Consider the following 25491-nt stretch of genomic DNA (forward strand, 5'->3'; position numbering starts at 1 on the left):
AATTGACTGTTCTTAAATATGCCTCTAGGGATACTGCGAAATCTTTAACACAATTTGTTCCGCCGAATAATGAGAGGGTTAGAAAAGCGTTTCCAAGGGCAGGGGTACTCGGAAGGGTATGAGAACTTTGCGAATTCAGCTGTACAGTACAGTCCGTGAGGACAAATACATGCACCAGTAGTCCGTTTCTGCCACGGTTCTCATTCGTTAATGTTTTGAGTATTCAATTCCTTATCGTAGCGTATTTCCTACTACTATGGACTCAGCAACTGGTCACTCGCAAGTCGTACACTGTTATCGTAGCATTCGGAGGCCCCATTAATCATCCCGCATTCGCCCACCGCGTCTGCCATCATCACCCCAAACGATGGGGCTGGCGGTATATAAAACACATACCACACATCAGTACCTACCAACCGTCCGTCCGTCCATCTATGCGCCGTATTAACACCAGGATATATATAATACATACTCCCTCACTCCCTCCCTTTCCATCAACAACCTACTTCCCCTCCCCATAAGGGAATACATCCTCCAATCTAATCCTAGCGAGCACGTTCATGCTGAGCAGCTCCTGGATAAGCAATTTAGCGGCATACGGTATCTTCATCTTTACAACGCCCTTGGAGCTCTGACATGTTGTGCACCAATTCGAGTGGCCCATGAGGCCGCACACCTCGCAGAGGTCGATTTCATGAACGTCAGAGGAGAGCATTAGTCTTTCGAGGAGGAGTTGGGAAGCACCGTAAGCTATCAGGCAGTCGCGCTCCATTTCACCGAGACGGAGGCCACCGTCACGAGAACGGCCTTCGGTTGGTTGGCGGGTTAGGATCTAACAAGGTGTTAGTTTGAGGGGAAGGAGGGGGGGGGTGAGGGGAATTACAGCGCGGGGTCCACGGGCTCTACTATGCATTTTATCTTGAACCATGTGTTTTAGCTTTTGGTAGTAGATTGGACCGAAGAATATGTATGCTTCAAGGGATTCGCCGGTTATACCTAATTTCGTCATTTGTGAACTACTATTCTAGATAGGGGGAAAGGGGTTCACAAACCAGAAGTGACAAAGTCCTTCCCGGAGTAACTGAATCCGTTATCTACCAATATCTTGGCCATGTCATCGACTTTACTCCCGCCGAATGCCGTCCCGTACTGCAGTTTCCCGGCCAATACACCTGCTTTACCGGCCAGCAACTCAATCATTTTTCCCACCGTCATGCGGGAGGGGAAACCGTGGGGGTTCATGATGATGTCCGGGATGATTCCTGTGTCACTGAACGGCATGTCCTCCTGCCGCGCAATGATCCCGCAAACGCCCTTCTGCCCGTGGCGTGAGGAGAATTTATCCCCGAGTTCTGGTCGTCGAGTCTGGCGGGTTAGCACTTTAATCAGCGTCTGCTCGGATTCTGAGGTTGACACGAGGACTTTATCGATGTAAGCGTGGTCGTGGAGCTTATATGTCATGGGCGCATCTTTGTACTCGTCCAGTGGCGGGCCATCACTAAGTAATGTCGGCGCGTTGGAGGTGTTCACGGGCGTCTGCTTGTTGACATACACCTCTCCTGCGGAGATCTTCTCACCGACAGCGGCGAGGCCATCGGCTTGCAGGGCCGCGTGCTTCCGGATAGGAACCAGCTCATCTGGATTTTCGGGGTCCTTGCTAAGCTCTCGCTTTATGTCCCCGATTCGATCGGCGGCTCCGTTCTGGTATTTGCGCAGGGTGGTCGAGTACTTCCGGAACACCTGGCAGCGGCCGAAGCCGCGATCTAGTGAGGCCTTGTTCAGCACCAAGGCATCTTCGATATCGTAGCCTGAGTAACTCATTACAGCTACTATGGCACTTTGGCCGGCTGGGAGTTTGTCGTATTGGATTAGTTCGATGGTTCTTGTCTTGACCATGGGCTGTTGTGGGTAGACCATAAGGTAGAGGAGAGTGTCTATTCGTAGGAATTGGTTGTACGCTATTGCCCCAATTGCTTGCTTACCCATAGCGCATTGGTAGGTGTTGCGGGGTGACTGGTTATGATGCGGGTAGGGGATCAAGCCGGCTACCGCGCCGAGGAGGGTAAAAGGTTCTATCTCCATATGGGTTGTAGATTCGGTGATCTCTTGTTCGTATACAGCTATATATGCGTCGTTTTCCTCATTGCAGTCGACATACTCGACAAGACCCTTCTTCAGGAAGTCCTCAAACGCTGTACGCCCACCCGCCAGCGACTGCAACAAGATCGCCATAAGCTATAGAACAGGAATATAGGTATGAAGCACATACCTTGAGATACCGTGGGGTAACCTTTGACCGTCCGTTCTCCACAATGATCAGCGGCCTGCAAATACGCCCACCATCCGTTGCGATATGAACTCCGTTGTGATGGTGATTAACGTATATACTAATAAACTCGGAAACCTTCCCGTTCCTTCTTAGATTCCGGAAAGATCGTAGAAACTTCATAGGAAACCTAGTAAGTCCGTGGAGAGTACCATTGATAAAAATGATGTAAGCTCCTGGAGCATAAAGCTCATGTCCAGTAAGAATAGTCGCGTCTTCGGCACCCAATGCAAACACTAGTTTCTTGATTGGCTCCTCTTCATCGTCCGTGGTTATATGCGTCATTAGCGCCAAGTTCTTTACCAAACCGCATGCTTCTCCCTCAGGCGTGTCAGACGGGCATAACAGCCCAAACTGCGACGGCTGGAGAGCTCGAGGACCGGAAACTTTCCTGGTTTTCTCGAACTGGGAGGATATTCTCGTCATCATTCCTAGGGCGGATATGTAACTTAGTCGACTAAGCACGTGAGTGACACCCGCACGCTCCATCTTGAAACGCTTTAGGGACCAATTGCCAGTCGATATTGCCCGGTTCATGCCGTGCGTTATCAGGTTCGCGCCTGTATATAACAGGGTACTTGCGTCGAATTCCTCTGTCCGGTTCGGCTTTTTCAACACTTTATCAATGTTGAGTTTCATGTCGCTGTTAAATTTTTTGAACAGATCCTCAAATAAAAGGGACAAGAGCTGCCCAGCACTAGTGATAAACAACCCATTAGCATATAAATTGTCACAAATATGTCCACTGTACTCACAGCTCAAGCCTCTTGTTCCCAACGTAATCCCGATCATCCACCAAGGACGGATCAGTCATAGCCATCACCACCCTCCTCGTCATAAATGCAAGGTACATTGCCTTCGGTCTAAAGTTCAAATTCTCGACGTAGACATGTGCTAAAACAATATCCGCTAGGCATTGTAAAGCTTCCTGAACCGTCGTCCGTTGCTTCATGGGACCGATAAACCTCTGTTTCCTGACCCTAGCTCCCAGATATTCCAACGCCTGCTGTTGCGAAAAGACCTTAAGCTTTGAGCATTCCTCAAAATTTATTGAGAAAGTATCTTGGTAAACCATATCCGTTCCAGCAACCAGCAGCAATATCTCATGGTCAGATTGGACCCCCATGGCCTTCAGAACCAACACAATCGGCATATCGTCAACAATCGAGTTATGCCGCAGGTAAATACATCCCTTCTTCGAAATGATATAAGTCTTAGACTTTCGCTCATGCGTAGACGAAGTAACGGAAGCCTGAACAACGCCCTTCTTGGCATCGTTCTCTACGATGATACGATTCTTGCTCAATTGCTCCTGCACAAGGATGACCTTCTCCGTCCCATTGACAACAAAGTAACCCCCGGGATCCAGCGGACATTCATTAAGCCTAGCCATATCCATCTCGCCCTTGCCGCTCAGCACGCACTTATTACTGCGCAGCATGATGGGCAACCGTCCGATGTTCACCGCCCGTTTCCGCACGATCTGCTTCCCGCGGCTGTATTCCACATCGACGAATATCGGCGCCGCATACGTGAGGTCCCGTAACCGGCACTCGTTGGGCGTAATCTCGGCATTGCTCTCGATGTCCAAGCGCTCCGGCGTGCCGACCCGGATGTCCAGGTAGCGGAGGAAGAATTGCGGATCCGCGTCGCTTAGCACCCTCTCGTTCGCCTTGACGATCTTTTTCAGGTCCACGTCTATAAAGTAGTTGAACGAGTCGATGTGCTGCTTCACCAAGCCCTTGACCTTCAGGAACATTGGCAACAAGGTCCATTTATCCTCAGCTGTGCTGATCGAGTCCGCCAAGTGCTTGCCCTTGTAATACGTCCTTAGCAACTCATCGAAAGAGTCCCCTACGGGCTTTGCCGCAGCCTCGGTGTCGCCGTCGTCGACTTTTGCTCCAGTTGACTTCGGCTTGGGTTGTGTACTTGCTGTGCTCACATTCGCTGCGGGTGCTACGGCGGCAGCGCTAGGGGCACGCCTTGGTGGCATCTCGGAATTGAGCCTAATGCGGTATTAGAGGTTAATAATTTAAGTGAAGGTTTCGCAGGGAGAACGGCGCTCAATGAGTGGAGAGTGTTGCTCATTGAAGGATTTATGTTAACGAAATGAGTAGAGTCATGGTGGGGCCAAGGGGGTGCTCACTCGCTAACTTTTTTTTATTCTAGACAGGGTAACTACTTGTAATCTCCTACCATCCCCTTCCTTATCGAAGCTATCATAATCAGGAATTTTCCTTATCAACACGTGATAATACTCGTGACCCGAAGACAAAGAAAGTAGAGCCCCACAAATCTAGCACATGTTATCTCCACCCCCTAACCCCCCCATACACATCTTCATGGAGACTGGTGTTATGTATTGCGACTTTAATGGACACCCGAGTACCGTATTTTCTCTTGTGATGGTTTTTCGCCCAGACCGGGCGTTGCTTAAGGTGGGATGGTGATCAAACAAATGCCGTACACAAGCCGTAAAGTCCTAGACACCTAAAATCCATTTCTTGGTTTCTATATTAACTAGTAGCATTGAAGGGGCCCATTTCAGATTCCAGACAATGTCCCACCTTAAGCAGCGCCCGAACTAAGCGAAAACCCATAAGAGAAAATACAGTACTCAAGGAACCACAAAGGCTCAATGACGAACAACCACCTCGAGATACTCGTAAAGATTGAGCGCCTAAGGATGGGTAAGTAAATACCGTTAGCGTGAACCTACTAAATGTATCCACAAGAGGTAGTGCCCCAACAGCAGAAGCCTTTTGCGAAGGTTCCCAATGCGAGTGTCACAAAATCTCACTCGTACTCGACCTCCATCCCAACTTTCGAGAATCAAAGTGTCATACAAGAAAAAGGAAAAAGAAGAAAATTCAACGGACAAAAACCAATCAATCAATATATTTTGTTGACTACGCTGAGCAAATATCTCCCTTGCATACAAAAGTGATTTACACTATTCAGTATGTTCTGACAAACAACCATTTCGCACACAGCCTCCTAATTACCCACGCCAAACCTTACTTCCAACTATCACTTCTCAAATTCTATTAAAATACTCAAACCTCACCTTATTCCTCCAAAAGATCCACTCCAACCCCCCTAAGTGCATCTACAGCCCAGGTAGGATACTTGCCTTTATCCCCACCGTGCCATTTGAAAAAGAACTCTCTCAGAAATGCCGGATACCTATCCTCAACGATGGCAGCCCTAGCCTTGTTCATCAGCCTCAGCAAGAAGGCTACATTATGCATGGTGAGAAGGTGCGCTCCAGCAGTCTCCTTGGCAACAAGGTGGTGGATATAAGCTTTTGTGATACCAAGGCCTCTACCTGTGTAACTATCATCCCACTCGTGATCAGAAGCGTATGATGGGGGGTTAATGGTTGAGTTTAGAAGTGGGGGTGCAGGGGAGTCTCGGGGACGGCAGACGAGGCATTGACACTCGGGATCGACTGCCGTAAAGTCTTTTGCGTAGAGGGCGCTGCGGAGGTTGAGGACTCCGGAAGAGGTTATGGCGTTGCCAAAACGCTGAGCGCCAAGTTAGGTTACAGCGATGAATGACGGACCGGGCGGGGGAGGGTGGGAACGTCTTACTGCAGTCCTCGTGCCCCAGACACAATCAAACATATCCGCTCCAAGAGCTACCGACACGACGAGGTCTTCTGGATAACCCTATTCAGATTATGAGCGAAATGCCTCATCACATCCACAAGCCTCAGAAACTCGGGCCCTACCACACCCATGACATATCTCGGCTTTCCGTCAGGCAGAAGCGATGTGCAAGTGTCAACCCTAACCCTAATATCAGCCGCCAAAGGATTCACAAGGCAAGCTGTGCAATTCATACACTTTGCAATACTCCTCCTTAGCCTCGCCCCCGGACAGACCTCCGATAGCGATCCCAGGAGTGCCCCTCTTGGCCATCTCCTCACAGCACTCCCTCCTCATTTCGAGATCCAGCCCACCCTGAATTATGCAGAACAAGTTCTGCCTCTTCGCATAGCTATCCCCCTTGACTCCACCGATTCCCTCTGTCCCGGCAAGTGGGTCCACCTTCAGATGCTCCTCCACACACCTATCCAGCCACCGTATTGACCGATCCATAGCCTCCCTCATCCGCTGCTCGTCCGGAGAGGTGGTAACGATGACATCGTCCAGCTGCATGATTATATCCGATCCGATCGAGTGCTGCAGGGAAATGGAATGTTCGGGGGTAAGCAGCATCGGAGTCCCGTCATGCGGGGACAGGAACTCGACGCCCTGTTCCGCAACGGTAGCTAATTGCAGTAAGGAAACCATTTGGAATCTTTATCCTCCACATCTCCCTCTTATCAGCTGCCAAATTCCCGAGCCCCGTACCCCCCTTACAAGAGAGGATTTTTCGGAGAAAAGGAAAAAATGAAACAGACCCACCGCTATCTACAATTTTGAATTTCCCCACCAGCCATCAGCTACTACACACAGAAGATAAAAACCCATTGAGAGGAACATAGGAAAAACACAATATCAAACACAGCTTCAATTGGGCAGACAGAAACTCACCCGTCAGGATATTGTGACTCCAAGACTGCAACTTATGCGCACCCCCAATCCGATCCAGAGCCGTCTGTCCGGGCCTAAGTCCCAAATGATATGTATTATTCAAGCACAACCTACACCCCACGCTCTCCAACTGCTCCGGGGTTAATCCCTTCAGGGTCCCTTGAGTCGCGACGGGCATGAACAACGGGGTTTCCACCGGGCCGTGGGGAAGCCGCAAGATAGATGCTCGTGCTTTGGTAGTCTATTCGCTCCCATAAAAGCAGAAGAATTAATACAGCACTAGGCTATACGAGCACCCGGCTGTGCGGGGAAGAATATGTGTGGAACAGGAACAAGTACCGAACAGCGTGCGATAAGCTCAAAATTGAGAGCTGATGGCATGGACTTCATCGTTGCCATGGAAGCCTTTAGCATACCGGGTGCTAGAGATGGACGGTTATGTAACTGTACGGTACCCTGCAGTTGGTACGATAGGGCAGTTAGAGGGAGTAGTAAGAGGGGGGGGGGGAAGGTGGGGGATGCAGCAATTGATGTGTTTTGTAAAAGGTTAACCGTTGCAACGGGGCAGATCGCTAAGGAAAGGACACACACACACACAAAAAAAAAAACACCGGTAGGATACAGTAGAGCACGAGTAAGTGAGAGGTATAGTATTACGATATCTTAGTAGTGAGAGGCTTGTTAGTCTACCGGTAGTGCATTACAACGCCTCAAATTGCGCCACGGATCACGAATCATCACTCTGGAATAAAGTCAAGTTCAAAAATAGTGATTTTTCACTTGCTGCTGTTCTTTCCTGCTGCGCTTTTCGGCCCGAGTATATACGTAGTCCGCCGCTGTCCCGCCGCATTTTACAGTACTGCGGAGATTCCAGAGGGCGTTTGATTTTCTAATTTAACCCGACATTGACTTAGCCGCGCTGAACTCAGTTCCCCATACCCGTGCAGCTGTGCCCCGAAGAACCAACTCCAGCCCGGAGGCGGGGGAGTTCTTTTTTTCCACAGAACTTTCGCAATAAAACTAGGCAGCACCATTTCTTCATCCAGAGGCCGGAGGTGTGTGTGTTCCTTCCATTTATTCATTTTACTGCGTTGTATACAGTCATCAGACTTGGGCTGTTCCGTGAGATGTGTAGCGGTGTGTAGGAGGAAGTTTATCCTTTGCCAAGTTTTGCCCGTCTGCATGGCCCCTGTATGATACAATACCGGTACTACAGTAGAGGATCACCGGTAGTCTTAGACATATAAACTACGCCGCACGAGCTGAACCGCATTCTCGAAATAACTGTCACTCCATCCAATGATTACCCGAAGATCATTCAGCCAACGAGCACAACCTGGCTCTCAAGCGTAAAACACAAAGATGGGCATGCGATAATCCACCCCAATCTGTCCGTTCGTTCGTCTACGACAGCAACATGGGTATGCTCATCCCGGCAATCCAGGTAACCAAAAGCTGAAAATCCCAGCATTCAGTTTCACATCCTTTTAACATACCAATGTGCCCGGCGAGCGAGCAGCGAGTGGGTGATTGATGAATGAGTGGCCAACGCACAGCTTGAAACGTTTCTCATGACCCATCACCATCTGATGCCCGAGTGTACTCGTACGAGTACTTGGGGTAGGGTGTCCACATCATGATCTCGTACTAAACTCGTGGGTCTCAATGTCGCTGGCAAAAAAAAGCTGGGTTGGGTGGATCAGAAAATAATCAAGCCGAAAAAAAAAAAACGCGACTGGCGACCTCCGAAGTGCCACCTGCGGATCGCCATCCCGAGTTTCAACTTATCCAATGGGCAGAAGCCGGTGCACTCGTTCTCGTGCCCCCGAGCCAAAAATTGGCCCCTGTTTTCTATTTCTATGGGCCAGTCGGTAGCAGCTGTTCCAAAAAGGATGCCGGAGTGGAGACACGAGTACCGGTATCATACGGGTACCGTACTGTACGGTACTCGTACAGCGCCGTAAGTTAAGTTACTCGAGTTCTCGTATGGTAATCAGCACGGTCACAAGGGAAGGTCTTAGCACCCACCCACTCATCCATCCACCCAACTCGTTCCCCCCATCTACCCACGAAGATGAGGAAAAAAAATCCAAGAAGGTTTCAACTTCCAGATCAGAGCATGACAGGTGACTCCAAAGTTACTGTACGATATCATATCGCGCAAGAGCGAGAAATTTTCGCTGAGGTGAGAGGGTAGGATTACAGCACCCAGCAGAGAAGAAAACAGGTGATAGTGCGTGAGGGAGGTGAGGGAAATCACGCACTTTCCTAGTGTGGGGTACCACATCGAGAAGGTGGGGGATCAACTTGCCGATATCGATATCTGACCCCACAAGTGACCTTTTTCCTTTCTCTTACCTTTCTCTAACGGCCCGCCCGCCATTTGATTGATAGACTTGTGATGAGCATATTGAAGGTCTCCCAACCCGCCGGAGCTCCCCGCTCCACTCTGCATATGCCTCGGAGAACTTGTATGAACCGACGGACGGAGCACCGGTAAATCTCTAACGAGAAATGTCTCGTGAGTGCTTACAATACCACACCACTCAAGCATGATGCCCGTGATATCTAGCGATCCTTCTGGAAGGGAATACGGTAAGCAGGTCTGCTCAAGGAAACAATAGTAACACAGGGGGAAGGGACCGCCGGTGTGTATATTACGAGCCACAGCAACCAAGGTCTGGAAAGTCGAGTGCCCGCACAGATAATTTATGCACCGGAACAGATGGGGTAATTGAGAATGACACTGCCGTTGTGGAAAGTCCAGGATATATCCCCCACCGGATTCAGGGGAGAAAACACTTGCGAAAAATATTCAATCCCAGCTCAGTTGAGACAAGTCAGGGAAGAAAAACTGCAGCGGACCTTACCAAGAGAGGCAACTCCAACGTCCCAGACCCTAGCGAGATTCTCAATTGTTCTAGTTTTTACGGCAAGTGGGGTGCTGGTGGACCGTCCACTCGTACTAACCTTTCTAAGCAAGTACGGGTTTATCTTCCTGATTATGTGATGCTATAAGACCCGTGGGGTAACCATCCGCCCGTAAGTCAACCGAGTCGTACGCGTCCGTGCCACCCAGCGGTACTCGTACTGTGTGAGTGGCGACCTCTAAATCCAACGAGGATACCGGTACTCCCGACAAAAAGCTTCAACTCGCTCGGATCAGTCGGGTTTGTGGGAAGCCCCCCTCCTCATGCAACCTGCAACTGATCCACTGAAGCAAACCCGAACCAAATATTCACCCGTACCGGTATGTGAAACAATTTCCCCGTATTTTTTTTTACTTTCCAACCATTTAGAACTCTACATCTAACTAAACTTGCTGAGAAATTTATCGAGGGAGCTAGACCATGGTTGGCTTGGTGCAGCTTTCAACCTCAACTTTTACAATAGTCTATCGCATGCCAAAGTAGCCAACAATTATTTTACTACTCGAGTATTCGAGTATGTGCTTGGAGTTGTGTGTGGCACGCAATTACTACAGTCCTCTTTGAAAGCGTCCCGATATGACAGGAAGTCTGCTCCGAAACGAATGAACGAAACGAACAAGCAAGCAAAAAGAGCGACCATCTCAGCGAATTACGTCGCGCATTGAATGACGAACCAAATGCCTTTCCATAAAACATGTCTGCGAGGGTTGGTTCAGTTGTGTGATAAGCGACCTTGATTGACCATCTGAAAATCTTGATATGATAAATCTATATAAAAGTTATGATGGGCTATGATGTTCGCTCCGCAACCCGGAATCGCTATCATAAAACAGGTGGGAGGCACAATTCGTGGAGTCCCAGTACGCTGGGCAAAACGCGGGGAGAGAGATACGAAGCGCCGAGAAACCAAGATCAAAAGCAAGATCGACGAAAGATCAAAGCATACCTTCTGCGTCATACGGTACCGATACGATACGGTATCATGCCCGTCATTCAACTTTGTGGAGGGGTTGGGTTAGTTTACCGTAATTCACATTTTTAGTATGATAGCAAAAAATGTGAACGTATCTTTTGCCCCCCCGTAGTAGTCATTATACCCAGTAACCGCAGATCTTTTTAACATATTGGGGGAAGGGGGGGGTTACGACTCTCGCCCTCGTTCGTGGTGGACATGCCCATATCACATCATAACCGATAGGGAACAGGTAAGTTGGGTTGCAAGGTATGATAGCTATTGGGATGTATGATATCAAAAAGTTTCGTGTGCTCATACCATAACAAAGAAAAATCCCAATAATTAATGCGATTCAGTGGGGTGCTGGAATGAAAAAAAAAAAAAAAACCTCCAGTTGATGGCCGTTTTGCCTTCTAGATTGACCATTTTCTCACCCCCAACGGGTTCGGGGAGGTTCCACTTTGGGCCAAGCTGAACCAGAGGACATGCAGGGTGCAGTTTTCAGCCAAGGAGACATCGGATTTGCAGCCATACCTCCATTGTAAGAAGAGACAGCTGTTCTCACGATCCTTACAGCTTCTCGAAAACCCCCCCCTACACAGGTATCGCCGAGCTGTGAGTCCCCGAAAATGGCTGTTTATCGTGTAAGTTAAGGGATTCAATGACCCGAATTTTCTTGGTCACCCTACCGGTACCCTAAATCCGATATCATAGGATCAGATGGAAAATTTTTCCTCCCAAACGTCTTTTTTGTCAAAACCCCTTCCTTTCTATCCAAATAATGCTCCCTGCCGACGTCAGCCTACAGAGAGCCTCTCTCCAAGCACATGTGTTCCTTTCTGCCCTACCGATCCATTTCCAAAACTAAATAGATACTCCATCACCATCACACGCTTGACCAACCAATTACCATCAAATTACCATCTCCCACCGCTCATCGGCGAGCGAAGGGGCCTAGAAGTGCAATCCCGACCCATGAAAGTCAGGCACAGACCTGTATGGTTCCCAAGCCAACTTAAGGGAGGGAAGTCTACAAAGTCTCATCCCTTACCAAATGCCTGAGATGAACGACCACGTAAGGCACCCCCTTCGTTAGGACATCCCAAATTGCCAGATGTCCTCATACAACAGGGCGGGACAAAAATGAAAGAATGAAAGAACGAAAGAGTAGGCAGAAGCTGCGAAGCATCGGGAACGGGAACACGTTATGGCACCTAGCCTACCCACGGCAACGATACCGTAGGATCACCGACGGAGTTAGACTACCGCAGAATTCCATAAATAAGGCGCGCGCCTTATTCAACATTTGTGGTGGGAGGAAGGGTAGCTAAGGTTTAGGGTTACCTACAGAACCAATAATCTGTGGTGTAGACGTCATAAGTAAGTAGAGTGAGCAAAAGGTAAAGATCATGAGAAGCAGGAGAGTATCATACAGACAGTTTCTGCTTCCCAGAAAGACAAGAACTTTTACTTTCATAATTCTATTATAATGTCATTTCCAAGTTCACAATTATCATTTTAAGGTTGGTTACCTTGCCAAGGTCCAGCTCCAATACTTGTCAGTGCACGAACATGGCAGCTACTTCCTCATATCCCTCAGGCTATTTCGAATCCTGGACCAGCTGAGAGACCAGTTTTAGCCCAAAAGCAGTCTGTTAATCATCTGATTGAGATTGTAAACCCAGCACCGAACCCTAAAAGTAGGAAAAGATATGGGAATATAGTTGAAGGGAAAGTGAAGAAGTGAAGAACAACAACCTGAGAAGAGAGGTTGGAGTCTTTGACATTTCTAGAAAATGGTCAAGAATGGCATAAAGATTTAAATAGTATTTATTCATAGTCAAACTATTGGTTGTATCTTTTCACAACTAATATGATTAATGGTTCTCAGGTAATATAATTCTTCAATACATATCAGTTCACTGAGTGGCCACAATTTTAGGCTACAATGAGAGCCAGTTACGGAAGTAGAAGACTGAAGAGAAGAAAGTTCTTGATGCCAAAAAAAGTACACACAGTATTGGTATGTTTATAAATGTTACTCAATTAAGAGAGTATTAAAAATACTAAATATTAATAGAAAGTGGCCCAACACACTCAGGGCCAAAGATGGAGCTCCAGCTTGCTGCATTGTAGAAAGAGGAAATAAGTAACAGTTCCAAGATTACTCGAAAGGAGTTTAAATGTCATGCACTACAAATCTTCGAAGAGGAGTATCCAGAGGGGGTTACGATTGTGAAAGGAAAGAAAATGTACTCCTGTCAACTCTCAAATAGCTAGTTTCGAGTTTTTAAAGACAGACATAAAATTTCCTATCGAGCTCTAACATCTCAGGCACAATATACTCCAATTGAGTATGAGCAAACTACTTCTCAATTTTTAGGCTTTATTAGATTCAACTCAAAATCACGAAATGGGAAAGAAATTCAAACAATTGGGCGATACAATTCTTATTCCATCTTCAATATTGATCAAATACCCTTATCTTTTGACTTTTATGGAACGCGCACCTATGCTCCACAAGGAATCAAATCAGTTAGAAAAAAGGTTGCTACAAAATCGTGGACTAAACGGTAAGGCTTACTGATGATTTTAATTGCCGCCAATAGGCTTCCTCACTGCAAGCCACTTCTGATGTTCCGGGGTGAGGAAAAAGATGCTAATATTCAAAAAGAATCGTACTTCCACGATGACCAAGTAACTGTTATTTTTAATAAAAATGCATATACTAATACAGCTGTTATGTTGGGCTGGATCGAAGAGCACTATATCATGACAGTTTCACCAAACTAAAATACTGATCCTGTTAACACAGGCCTCAAGTAGTACCACATCTCCTTACTCTTGATACTTGTCCTACTCATGTACTCTAGCAGTTCTTAAGCCCCCCATCTTAATACAACAACTACTTTTATCCCTGAAGGAATGACAGGTTACTTACAATCTGAAGATACACATATTAGTAAACTATTAAAGGAATATATTAGTGACTTTCTAGAAACCTACATGGATCAAGGCTGGAAAAGCCAGTTTCCAAGAAAGAGAAATGTTAAAGTTTGAGAACGCCAAATACTAATTACGAAGTGCGTTGATTATGCGTAGGATAAGTTACATTAAAAGCATGGCGAACTTATTCAAAAATCCTTTCATGATACCAGCATTTCTCTACAGCCTGATGGGTCAGAGGACCACTTAATCAAGCTTCAAGATTTACCTACCTTACAGGTAGATTATACGGGACAATACAAACTAAATTGCAACCTGGAGACCGGAAGGAGAGGAAAGTGTCAGACAGGCAGGGGAATTTTGTGTGAGGATAACTGGGAAAGGCTATTAAAAATTCTTGATGAGAAAAGCATATTGGCCGATTCAAATGAGACACAAGTGCAGGCAGAGGATGATGAGATTGACTTATAGTTCTTAAATATTTGGTCCCCAATGGTATGTTCTAATTATTAGTTACTCACTTATGATTGTTCTTTTACTATTCAAATACTGGTATCTGATATAACAGATATGTGCACCCATGATTCAGTGGGTATAGGGCATATGGTTTGGTGGTTATCGAGATATCACATTAGTAAGATATTTAGTTTGATGGATATCTGAAGATATGGGGAAAGGGCAACTGGTTTGATGGAGATACTCATGCAGCCAAGTTGAAGCTGGACTCTTTATATGAGAATTGTCACTTTAGGTATCTGGCTTCAACTTGGCCATGTGAGTAAGAAATTGTGCAGCTAGTTGAATGTTTAAGAAATGATCACCCCCAAGACTTGTGCCATTAACCGGTTGCTAGGTGCGCCTAACTTCGGGATGCGCCTTATTTCTGGAATTTTACGGTAGATTTGGTCGATTCTTGCACGCATTGTACGTACTTGTAGATTGGTGGGGAAGAGGGTGGTGGGACTCACAAATAAGGCCAGAGGCCAGCCTTGGCCACCGGTAGCGGAAGCTGCGGTACCGGGGGTTGTGGGTAAGTCTGTCGAACTCTTGGCAGTGTTTACTATGTGAATTGGCGCCAAGAGTTCGATAGACTTTCTTCCAACCCCTAGTACAGTACCAAGACTGAAGTAGGGTTGAAGGAGGTCCTTGGAATTCACGAGCCACTTCGACGAACCACGGATTCTCTCCGAAATAAAAGCAATGCAAAACAGCACTTGCCAGCAAGTGAAGTTAATTAATTCACCGACCCGTGACAAGGAAGCCCGGTAATACTTTTCATATCCCTGGGCATCGCAGCTCACCCGAAAGTGCTCCCAGGAGTGCTCTAGCGCCATAAGATACGGTAGGCACTCATAGAGGCTCCTCTAATAACTTATCACACGAGGCATAATCTGCACTAGTACTATTGTGGATCACAAATGTGAGCTTTAACTAAGCCTTAACAAAAGTAGGCTCATCTTCTACGAGTACTCCCTCCGCCTCCCCCACCTCGCACTCACCTCGCCCAAAGTACAGTACAGTAACTGCGGTACGGTGCCACATCGGTGCGGTACCTACAGATCCCGATCCGGGCCCATTCTTTCCAGCAGTGCTGGAATGCGGTACGGTAGCTAGGCACCCCCCATCACCCTTCCCGGCGGCACTGTGGCTCTTGCGTCGACCGGTGTTTGTTTCCCGCCCTGGCCGTGGGAAGTACCGTAAGTATGGGAACAAGGCGGGACAAAGGGAGGGGAAGATGAAGATGAAGAAGAAGAGAGAGACATGGCATAAAAGCCGCTCACGCTCCTTCTCCCTCCCTCCTTCTCCCTCCCTCCCGCGGCAGTTTTCGGATTTCTTGTGTCACGATGAACCCACGTTTTTTTTACAGTGGTGGTGCAGTAATCAGATAAGTAATGCATAAACGAAGCCACGGTGGGCGAAACGAGGTTGTTTTTTTTTTTTGATGAAGATGGTGATGGATGCCTGGACTTTGAGGCGGACCTTATCACGCATTGCACTTCAATGCGATGGCGGGGTTGTGCTGGGCTGAGGAACAAAAAAAGTACCCGTGAACAAATCCCCTGCAAGTCTGCAGCAACAGAACGGGGCCGAAGGATGGACGAAACAGTTAGTGATCCCGCTGTTGCCTGTTTACGGGGTACAAAGCAAAGTGCGAGAACATAATAAATAACAACACAGGTACGAGTACTGCACTGTACCCTTCTTATTTACTATATTAGAATTAATCACGATTCATAGGCGTTAAAAGCACTGTGCCCATCATACCTTGGCGCAGTGATGAGAGTTGATCCATTGCACCTGGAGACAATCCCGGTGCCCTACCCGTAATTGATGCTCAAAAAGAAACAAACCCACGATCCCGACAGGCTCCAAGACGCACGAGCGAACACGTCAATCCCTCCGCTGTTCTTTCGCTGTCCCACGATACCAGGTTATCCATAGGCTGCAGACGATACCCCAGAAACTCCCCTTTCGTAAGTGCAGCGGGGGAAAGAGAGAGCGCGCACGGGCCTACCCGGTAGCTACCCCATACTCATAACCCCACTCCCAAGAAGCCAAACGAGCAGTTGTGCAAAAGATGTTGCAAGGCTTTCGCTAGGGTAGATTAATTTGTTGTGCTCCTAAGTTTTAGTTTTGTCGGGTTTGTTTGGATAAGTGGGTTCTGCGGGTACAAAAGTTCTTCCTTCAGAGTAAGTGGGGGAAGGGGATGAGGGGAGGGCGGGGACAAAGATCACGAGTTGCAATCAAGCGCACTATTATGATAAACCGCGAGTCAGAACCACAGTGACCGTCCGTCCAATACGGAAGCTTTCGAGAAAAGTTGCCTGGTCGACAACCTTGGAAGGTGGCCTTTGATTGTGCTCTTTTTTCTTATTTTCCTTGGTGAGTTCTACCTGTTATTGCGAGGTCACATTTTGGTTCCTTATGTAGTCTATCGGACTCGACAACAAGTTACTGTCCTCGAGCGCCGTGGAGATCGTACTTTCCCGTCCTCTTTCATCATCTCATAATTACTTGTATGATAGTTGCATTGTGCTAGCACTTTTTATTTCAGGTTTTGTCGCTCGTACATATATATATGATGAATTCCACGATCGAGAAAGAGCCTGGGTGATACCGGTACGGTACGGTACCGTACTTAAATCCCCAGCCAACCGCCCGCCGAGAAGATAATTGTGATCCTATACCAACCAACCAACAAGCGCTGCGAACAGCAACTCGATGGGATGGCTGGACAGACAGGGTTAAGTTATGGCATGGTTGCGAGGTCCTGTACTCGAGTAAGTGAGTAATTTAAGTAGAAGGCATCCGCCACGACCACGACAAACAACACCCAAGGCGCCCATATGATAACTCATCTTTCTCGCATGGTTAACCTAAGTTACGTACTTGTATGATACCCATATCGTCCCTGTTGCTCTCTTTCTCTCTGGAGGGCGTGGGGCAATTTCCTGTCACAAGGCTCTATCTCTCTCCCCTCCCTCCTCCCCATCAATCAAGAGGGGGAAGGAAAAACCTCGCCCATTTTTACAAGTATCCATACTTGTATGATACATACATCACGAGGATTGGGTTCCCCAGCTTTTAAAATAATCCACGGAATAATTCACCGCTACTGCAAAGCTATCATAATCTAATTGTCTGCCCGCCCGGACAAATAACCACGTCCTCACGGCAACCCCATTGGAAACCGATGACTGCAAAGTATCAATCCCAGCCCTGCCTGCCTGCCTGTTCGCCGGTCACACAAAGTACCAGGTTTACTGAAAAGGTGCCCAGCGTCAGCTTCCTTGTTAGGGTAGGTCAACGGGGGAGGTCCGTCAACAAGACCTTATCTAGGGAAGAGGTTGCGGTGTTTCTGGAGAGTTACAGTTACCGCAATGGGAGCGGGGGAGCGGGTGGCGGGTGGTGGGGTTTGTCTTTGTTTAGTTCGTTCGTGAGGGGAAACATACCGTAGACTACAAGTACGGTATCATAGTACAGTAGTTTATTTCTTGCCTGTTTCGGTCGATATTTTGAGGTTCTTTGGTCTGGAATTAGTTGCCTGCTTCGAATACGGTGCCCTACCGATACCTTTTGTGTTTCGCGAAAGGAGAAGGAGAGGAAGAGAGCAGGCGGGGAAAAAATGAAAAGAGGATTGAGTTGGGAAGTTCACTGTGCAGTATTCTGTTGGATGCGACAAGTGTGGTGTGTGGGTTAACATACCGTACGGTAGTCTACCGTGCTTCTTCTAGTCTAATGGGTACACGCTCTTCCTTTCCAACTAAACCCATTTCTTGGCTTCCTCACTACGATAGGTAGGTGTTTCAATAGTCCAAACAACGGGCCTGGCTGACTTGGGAACCTGAGTCCAGGTTTGGATTCTGTTGTAGTCTATTGGACTCCAATGGGCATTATGTACGTGCAGGTGAAGTTGGCTTTGTTGGAGATTTTGCTTTCGTGTGCCCCCATACCTACGGATTCGCTCACTTTCTTCTCACTTTTCCTTAATCTCGACGAATTGCGGTATCTCACTTCTCTTTTTCATGTCGATCGAGATGATGGGAAGTAACATCCATTTGCTTGGTTCGGTGAGGGGCGAACATCGGAGCGCTTTTTGTCTTCCCCCTCCATCCAGGCCCTTGGTTCGTTCGTGAGGGGAAAGTTTTTTGTTGCTTGAGGGGGGGGGTTACAGGAAAAAATAAGTACTCCCCTATCTGGTCGGTTCCATTGCCTGTGTGACTCATCAAATCATGGTTGGCTGGAAATCGATCATCTACGAGTACTCTGGCATTTGTACTAGTACTAGTACGGTACGGTTACAGGGACAAATGGCACAATTCACCACAGAAGAAATATGCGCCAGGGGGGGAAGAAGGCACCTTTCCTCCCATGTTCTTTTTTGGCTGCTTTTTCCTTCCTTTTGAAGTTGCACAGAATGACCGGGGTTACAAACCCTCCCCCCGTGTTCATGAAAAGCTCAGGCAGGAGTCTTCAGCCGTGCGCCCAATGGGAGAAACGGAGACTGGGAAAAGGAAAAGGTCCACAGGAATTTCAGCGAGCCTCCCACTTTTTGCCGTCACCAACGGTAACCAAAAAGGGAGAAGAGAGAACACAGCCGCCGAGAGAATGACACGGGGGTACGAGACTCAGGGTTATTGTCTGGGAGATGTGTGTGAGTGAGGGTAAGAGAACGTGTGGGAGGAGGTAATAAATAATAAAGTGCTGAAAATTGTGATAAAAAAGAAAAAAAGAAAAGAAAAAAAAGAAAAAGTGTGGATGAGTGGTGGGTGCCACCCGGTCAGTCAGTGGATGGCGGTGGAGGGGAATCGCTCTGGCAACGCTGGGTGGAGGTAGGAAATACCAAAATTGCGTATTTCATACTTGTATCGTTACTGCCGTCCACCATAGGCAAATCTTCGCCCCAATAACTCACTCATCACACAGATTTTCACTCGTACACCCTCCTCCCCTCTCCTGCCACAAAAAAAATCCTCTGACGCGCGCATTTCATTCGTCCGACGCGGGGGGTCGGTTCCTCCTGTTCGAGTTATTGCAGCACCGCTTAGGTCAGTTTGAGGCAAGGAATGAAATACGGTGGGAACTGGGTAAGGGCAGGGAAAAAATGAGAGAAGGGGGTGAGGAATAACCTCTGGCAACAAAGTGAGCCCAACAGAGCAAGCAATCCATAACCAACCGAGCAGGCATATCAACCACCACACCTTTCTTTTCTCTCTCCCTCTCCCTCTGTCTGGTCAGTCGAGCTTCCCTACCCAGGCGGCCAACCGCAGCAATAAGTGGGAAGGCCTACCCCTCACACTCTCCCAAAAATAAAGTCGTACTTGCAAGTCGGAAGTCCTCATAATAAACAGGAGACCTGCTCACCTTCTTGCTCCCCTCCCCACTGCCGGTATATGCCCGAATGATCGATTCCTGTTAATTCCCTTCCACCCATCTCTACCAACCGTCGGAAACAGTCTGGTGTGGTATTATCCTACGACTCGAGTAGTGGCGTGTCAAAAAGAAATAGGGGGAGAAAAGCGCATTCGATCATCTACCGGTATCTATCCAGTGAATGACACCTTCGAAATACGAGGAAGGAGAAGAAAATTTGGTTTCCATGACATCTAACCTGCCATAATATCGGCCACTTTCGCTCTGTCTTCTAATTTGTTTGCCCAAATTTTTTTTCCACCTGCAGTTTTTATTCCTGTTTTTTCCGGTTATTTTGAGCACGACCGTTCCGGTTCACTTTCGTACATTATTGTGCAACGCCCCTTTGCCACCCAGGTCGGTATATTATTCACAGGCTCTGCAGTACTACAGACTGCTTTCCTTAGTTCCTTTCACGAACCTCCCCAATACTATCATCGTTCCACCAATATGAGTTTATCAGGTCCTTCACATTTTCAGCACAGAGCATCGGACGATAGCGATAGCAGTATGGGCACCTCCAGCGACAGCAGTGCATCACGAAGTACTGTACCGAGTTCACTGCCATCGTTAGAGCAACATGAATCAAAGACGGCTTCTCCTGCAGAATCGGAGATCTTTGATTACCACCCTGCCCATGACCCCCGCGAGTCGGAAAACACGTACTGCAGCACGGTCGAAGATCCAGACGATGATTACCCCTATTACGATACCCATCCATATGTACACTATCACAAGGCGCCACCACCACAGGCCTCGCCTTCGACCCCCTCAGAGTTTGCCGAACTCTTTCCATCAACCAGGTGCCTTTCCATACGGCATGATGATTCAACGCTTGACGGGAACATGAACTTGAGGGTGGACACGAATGTGGCTGCTGTTGGTGATGTTGGAAAGAATGTTACACTCTTTCATCTTCGGATGTATGATTTGAGGACGCGCGACTTTTCTCTTCGACGATATGGTCGGGATTGTGGGCGCGAGGTGGCTCACATTAAGCGAAAGACAATCAAACCCGCACCCCAGCGACCCAGACTTCAACGCTCTGTCAGTAAGGCCTTGCATAGCTTTCGTGGAAGGACGGAGGCGGAGCCAGTAGCAAAGTTGAACCGTCAGGATAGTGGATATTCATCTTCAGGTTTTGACGGGGAAGAGGAGGAAGAGCTGAAATCCTCGAGCGAGGTCACCCAAAACAACAACATTTGCACGTTAGAGTTCTCTAATTATGCCCATGTTGATTTGACCAGGCGTGGAGGAAAGGGCTCGAAAAAGTATGACTTTGAGTACTGGGGAAAGAGCTATTCATGGAAGAGGGTTGCCAAGCAAGTTGGGCCGCATGCTGGCGCCGAAGAAATTTCGTATCAACTCGCCAACAACAGCACCGGAAATGTTGTTGCCCATATCGTGCCCGATCCACTTTCACCTACCCAAGCGCAAGCCGAGGAGGCCAAAGGCGGAATTGTCCCTCCGTGTTCATTTTGGTTGAGGGATTCTAGTCAGGATCCCATTATATTGTGCCTAGCTGACGTTGCCGAGTAAGTCTGATTCTGGCCCATCCCACCGCACCTTACGAAAAAGAAAAAAGGAAACGAGAAAGTCGAGGAAATGATAAGCATTTTTACCCCTTCAATTATCTAACATTATGTCTTTCTTTAGCGTTATTATGGCCACTGGTTTGACGGCGCTCGTTGATGATTGCATCAAGCGCAGGTTTCACAAGAAAAAGACGGTCCAATTGGTATTACCTATGCCAATGATCAAGAATCCCATGAAGATGAACCTGGAATATGTTGGGCCAAAACGTCTCATCGACGAGGTCTTCAACCGAAGGCCCACTCTGTCGAGAAGTCAATCGACGCAGAGTAGTCGAAGTCCCCTTCCTGTTAGATCGGCGACCGCTTAAGTCCGTCCGCTTTCCTTTTCCTCAATCAGTTCTTCGGTCGGGGAAGAAATATATGAACAATAGCCGGCGTACATCTTTTATGGGGTGTTCTTCCTCTCTCTCTTTCTTCTCAAGTACATAATATTTTGTGCATACCATTTATCATTCCGTTTCGTTTTTTGGGAGGTCCGGCGTTTTTATTCTTCACTTTCGGCATCAGAGCAGAGCGTCTACTATCTGGTAAGAAGTATTCTAGGGTCCGTTGTTGGTTGGCTGGGTGTTTGGGTTATATCTCGCGTTATTAACTCCCCCCTCTATCTCTTTGCTCTCCCTCCTTCCTGGGGGTGGGATGGGATGGGATGAGAATTGAGGGGGAAATAACATCGGAACGGCGATGCGGTGTTTAGCATTTTAGAGGATATCCTTGTTTTTCTTTCCAGCTCGTACGGTTCGGCTGGCAAAGAAACATTATCCATTGTCTCGTTTCCTCCCTTCTCCATGAGTAAATTTTTTTCTTCCGCTTTTCTTTTATTCGGTATGGTATATTTGCTTTTTGTTAGTCGGGGGGTTTTTTTTTTCGTTAATTGGTCCCAGACTCGTTGGCAAGGAACGAAGAAGCATATGAATGAGTGGGTGGTCATTACACCACTATCATTATGTCTCTTTCGAGGGTTTTGTTTGCCCTTGGGGAAATAAAACTACATGCGCGGTCATTACATTTTTTTTTGGGGGGGGGGATTTTTCTGTTTTCTGAGTTTTGAGTATTGATGCCTTTTGTTTTTGTCCTATTTTCATTCAGGTTCACGTACGGATAATGTATCTGTGTGCGTATGTATGAATGTCACGTATGTGTGTGTATGTAGTCTATGGTTATTTATTTATTGATACCCGAATACCGTTTTCTACTCGCGAAAATTTGATAAGTATAGTTTTTCACCTTTTCTCTTCCCCTTTTTCTCTTTGGATCAGTTTAGTTGAGTTACAGTAATAGTTCTACCACCAAGCTAGGTGTGAAAAGAGGGAAAGAAGAAAAGAAAAAAAAAAGGTCTTCCAGACACGCATACACATACAGTATGCGCCCGTACCTCAATGCACACGAGCACTAAATTATGCATCAAAATCAAACCAACCCCCACGGAGAAAGGGAAAAAAAAAAAACTCGTCCTGCGCTGATTGCTGCCAGCGAACCGAACGAGGGCAAATTTCTGCCAGCGGGGCTCTCCATCGACCCTGGTCCCGTGCTCGAAACGGGGGAACTCCTGCTGTGGATAGCCACTGGCCGCCACCACCACCATTGTTCAAGTCAAGTTAAGTCAAGTCGAGTCAAATTAGTTGTCCATTGTATGATAACGCGCGGATGGCGGAGGCGAACTTTTTCCCTTTCCCTTTCTCCACTGCCTCCGGGAGTCTTGATAAGGTGAGTTTTGTACTATTCGTAGGCTGTGCCTCGGTGGTTCCGGTGTATCCGATTCCACTACCGTACTCCCCCGCTCCGGTCGGAGAATTTTTATTTATTTCATTTTACTTTTTTATTTCATTCTTTTTTCCTTCGCTCATGGCATTGGAGAGAGAGTGTGTGGGCGGTGTTTTTCTGCTCTGGTCTTGCCCCGGTTGGGTCCCGCTGGGTTGAGTTGTGGGGCACCGCCACGATTTGCTGTGTAATGTGTGTGCACATGCGTGCTCTTATGGGATCATTAATTGATCCGTTCAGCGAGCGATTCGAGGGTAAAAGTTCATAATATTGAATTGTGTGAATCGAATTGTGTGGGCTTTGCGTACTGTATGATGTTTGCTTGCTTGCGGGGAGGTGCGGTCGCGTCCTGCAATGTGGCTTATCGTCATCGTGTTTTGGTGAGGTGAATGGGGTTTGAGTCATGTGTTGTGTGGGTAGCCTTTTCCCTCCTTCCCTTCTTCCTCCCTTTCTTTCATTCTTTTGTTCTTTCATTCTCGCCCTGTGCTCGAAGGATGGATGGTCTGTCGGGGGTCTGCACATCAGGTGTTTCCACTAGGTCCCTCATTCGTTCGTTCCTTGGGCGACCGAGTATCATATCCAACGAGTGAATTGAGATGAGAACGGATTGACTGGCGCTCGAGCGAGCGAGAAAGACGAGTCTTTTATGATAGGGGGGTTCTTTGCTTTTATTTTTATCTTTATTTTTATTTTTTTAGGGCAACGCATTTGTCATGATAACCTTGGTCTGTTTATGAACAAGTCATTGTTTGTGTGCACAAGGAAGAGAGAGGGAAAAGAAAAAAAACAATTGATTCTTTTGCTTATTGTACTCGCAGAATACCGGTAGAATGGGAAGGAATAGTGAGCCCTATTCTAACAATGGTGATGATGACGCTGATGATAATGCGCAGACGGGAGTTCTGGATCTGTGTGAATCTTGTGCCTTATGCTTAGGACTATGATAAAAAATGTGTCGAAAAGGGGTTTGGCTGGGTGCATTCTCCCCACCTAGTGCACAGTACAGTACAATACCTGCCAAAAGGATCGCTGACGAGTGAGCGGTTCTCCTCTAGGATCATGTCGGACTCGACGGGGAAGGAAAGAAGTAGAGTGTGAGAGCCTTGTGCTGCGTGATAGGTTGGGGATGACACTTTGTTATCGGAGGGTGGATTTGCAAAGTAATAATAATTGCATGCAATACCTTCGTGCGCTGTATGACAGTGAAATTTTTGAAATTTTTTTTGCCGAATTCGAGTCCATTTGACGATCGGCTGCCTTGCTTGCTTGCTCTCCTGGGCATGATATTAATTGGGTTTTGTCGACGTTGACTGCCTTGTTCAGTGGTCGTTCATTCGTTCATGGTGCTACACTGTACTGCACTGCACTGTGCTTTACAGTATAGCTAAGGGGGGATAGAATAAGTCAACGGTATGATATCGTACTGTTGTCTGCAGAGTGCCCTGTCACTTGTAGGGTAGCATGCTGGATGCTCCTCGGGTGGGTTAGATTGACAGACACCGCCTGCACGCGGGCGGTGAGAGAGGACCGTTTTGGACTCCGCAGGTCTGCGGGTCAGCGTGGGCACGGTATCAGACCGGTAGGGTACGGTGGAAAGTGCCTAAAGGCGGGACCTCCGGTGAAACGGAAATTCCGTTGCTGCCGATCGGGATTCAGCCAAGAGTTGCCAAGGCATGATTAGTAAAGTGCAATGATATTTACTATAGTGATATCTAAAGAATCACAACTTGCCTATTCTAGATACGCAGTAGTTTTCAGTGCTTTGAATGGCCCAAGAGGATGTCTAATAATATTTGAGACTTTACAGTTCACTAGGCCAAAAATGAAAAAATGCGGAATCAAGTAGTAAGAGAAGTTTATACCTTCTGAATTGTTAATTATTATGTCTATTACAATCTTTACTCTATTTCTTTTTCAATATTATTATTTCTTAGTCATCTCCTTTATCTATAGTATATTTTATCCTGCTACTAAGTAGAATCTATCACTAGTTTCACTCGCCAAAATTTTCACTTTTCAAACTTGAACTACTTTCCCATAAGCTTCTTAATTTTCATAAAAAAACCACTGGCCTCTTCTCCTTGCAGATCGCTTTCTCTCAGTAGTTTTTTTTTTATTTCTTTTATTTTTTTTGAGTGACTAGTTCAAAATCGCATTTGGCCTGTTTTGAGGACCCGGTTTGTGTCACTTTGCACTATATTACCGTGCGTTGCGCTGTGTCTCTGGGCTTTGAACATCCTCCCCGCGATCACGAGCAGATAGTTGTGTTTGTGTATATGCATATATCTATGAGTACTCGATGAACAGGAAGCACTCGAGTGTATGTACTCGAGTATTTCATGCGGTGACTCGTGAGGGAATAGTGGTTCGAAATTCTCGGAACAACAACCAGTGCGCAGTGTGAGTTCCTCACAAAGGGGTAGGTTTCGGCGTCTGTTTTCTCGAGTCGGTGCTTATTGTAACGCGAAAGGTACTCGAGTACTGTATGAGCACACACCTAGGTCGGGGGGCCTGAAAATCCTTTTCG

General features: G+C 47.2%; 6 protein-coding genes; 2 read left to right on the plus strand and 4 right to left on the minus strand.

The window, feature by feature from the left end:
- Positions 1-502: 502 nt before the first annotated feature.
- Positions 503-1986, minus strand: GSTUM_00009089001 (uncharacterized protein; the record flags this gene model as incomplete). The annotated part of the gene is made up of 4 exons (XM_002840493.1): positions 503-832; positions 884-996; positions 1053-1476; positions 1549-1986. 4 exons carry the CDS (start codon positions 1984-1986, stop codon positions 503-505), a joined length of 1305 nt encoding a protein of 434 aa, XP_002840539.1.
- Positions 1987-2120: 134 nt separating this feature from the next.
- Positions 2121-4319, minus strand: GSTUM_00009090001 (uncharacterized protein; the record flags this gene model as incomplete). Its single annotated transcript, XM_002840494.1, has 5 exons — positions 2121-2172; positions 2216-2235; positions 2291-2731; positions 2792-3023; positions 3082-4319. The coding sequence occupies 5 exons, from the start codon at positions 4317-4319 to the stop codon at positions 2121-2123; spliced, it is 1983 nt and encodes a 660-aa protein (XP_002840540.1).
- An 876-nt stretch (positions 4320-5195) lies between these two features.
- Positions 5196-6249, minus strand: GSTUM_00009091001 (uncharacterized protein; the record flags this gene model as incomplete). XM_002840495.2 has 5 exons in its annotated part: positions 5196-5648; positions 5748-5853; positions 5920-5997; positions 6060-6117; positions 6173-6249. The coding sequence occupies 5 exons, from the start codon at positions 6247-6249 to the stop codon at positions 5395-5397; spliced, it is 573 nt and encodes a 190-aa protein (XP_002840541.1). The 3' UTR covers positions 5196-5394.
- Positions 6250-6296: 47 nt separating this feature from the next.
- Positions 6297-7248, minus strand: GSTUM_00009092001 (uncharacterized protein; the record flags this gene model as incomplete). Its single annotated transcript, XM_002840496.1, has 4 exons — positions 6297-6341; positions 6397-6631; positions 6858-7108; positions 7207-7248. The coding sequence occupies 4 exons, from the start codon at positions 7246-7248 to the stop codon at positions 6297-6299; spliced, it is 573 nt and encodes a 190-aa protein (XP_002840542.1).
- A 16-nt stretch (positions 7249-7264) lies between these two features.
- On the plus strand, positions 7265-7646 carry GSTUM_00009093001 (uncharacterized protein; the record flags this gene model as incomplete). XM_002840497.2 has 1 exon in its annotated part: positions 7265-7646. One exon carries the CDS (start codon positions 7265-7267, stop codon positions 7532-7534), a length of 270 nt encoding a protein of 89 aa, XP_002840543.1. The 3' UTR covers positions 7535-7646.
- Positions 7647-19442: 11796 nt separating this feature from the next.
- GSTUM_00009095001 (uncharacterized protein) lies at positions 19443-22386 on the plus strand. XM_002840498.2 has 3 exons: positions 19443-20469; positions 20596-21146; positions 21268-22386. Exons 1-3 carry the CDS (start codon positions 20062-20064, stop codon positions 21512-21514), a joined length of 1206 nt encoding a protein of 401 aa, XP_002840544.1. The 5' UTR covers positions 19443-20061; the 3' UTR covers positions 21515-22386.
- The last annotated feature ends 3105 nt before the right edge of the window (positions 22387-25491 follow it).

This window comes from Tuber melanosporum (assembly GCF_000151645.1).
Source record: "Tuber melanosporum whole genome shotgun sequence assembly, scaffold_52, strain Mel28".
Taxonomy (NCBI): Eukaryota; Fungi; Ascomycota; class Pezizomycetes; order Pezizales; family Tuberaceae; genus Tuber; species Tuber melanosporum.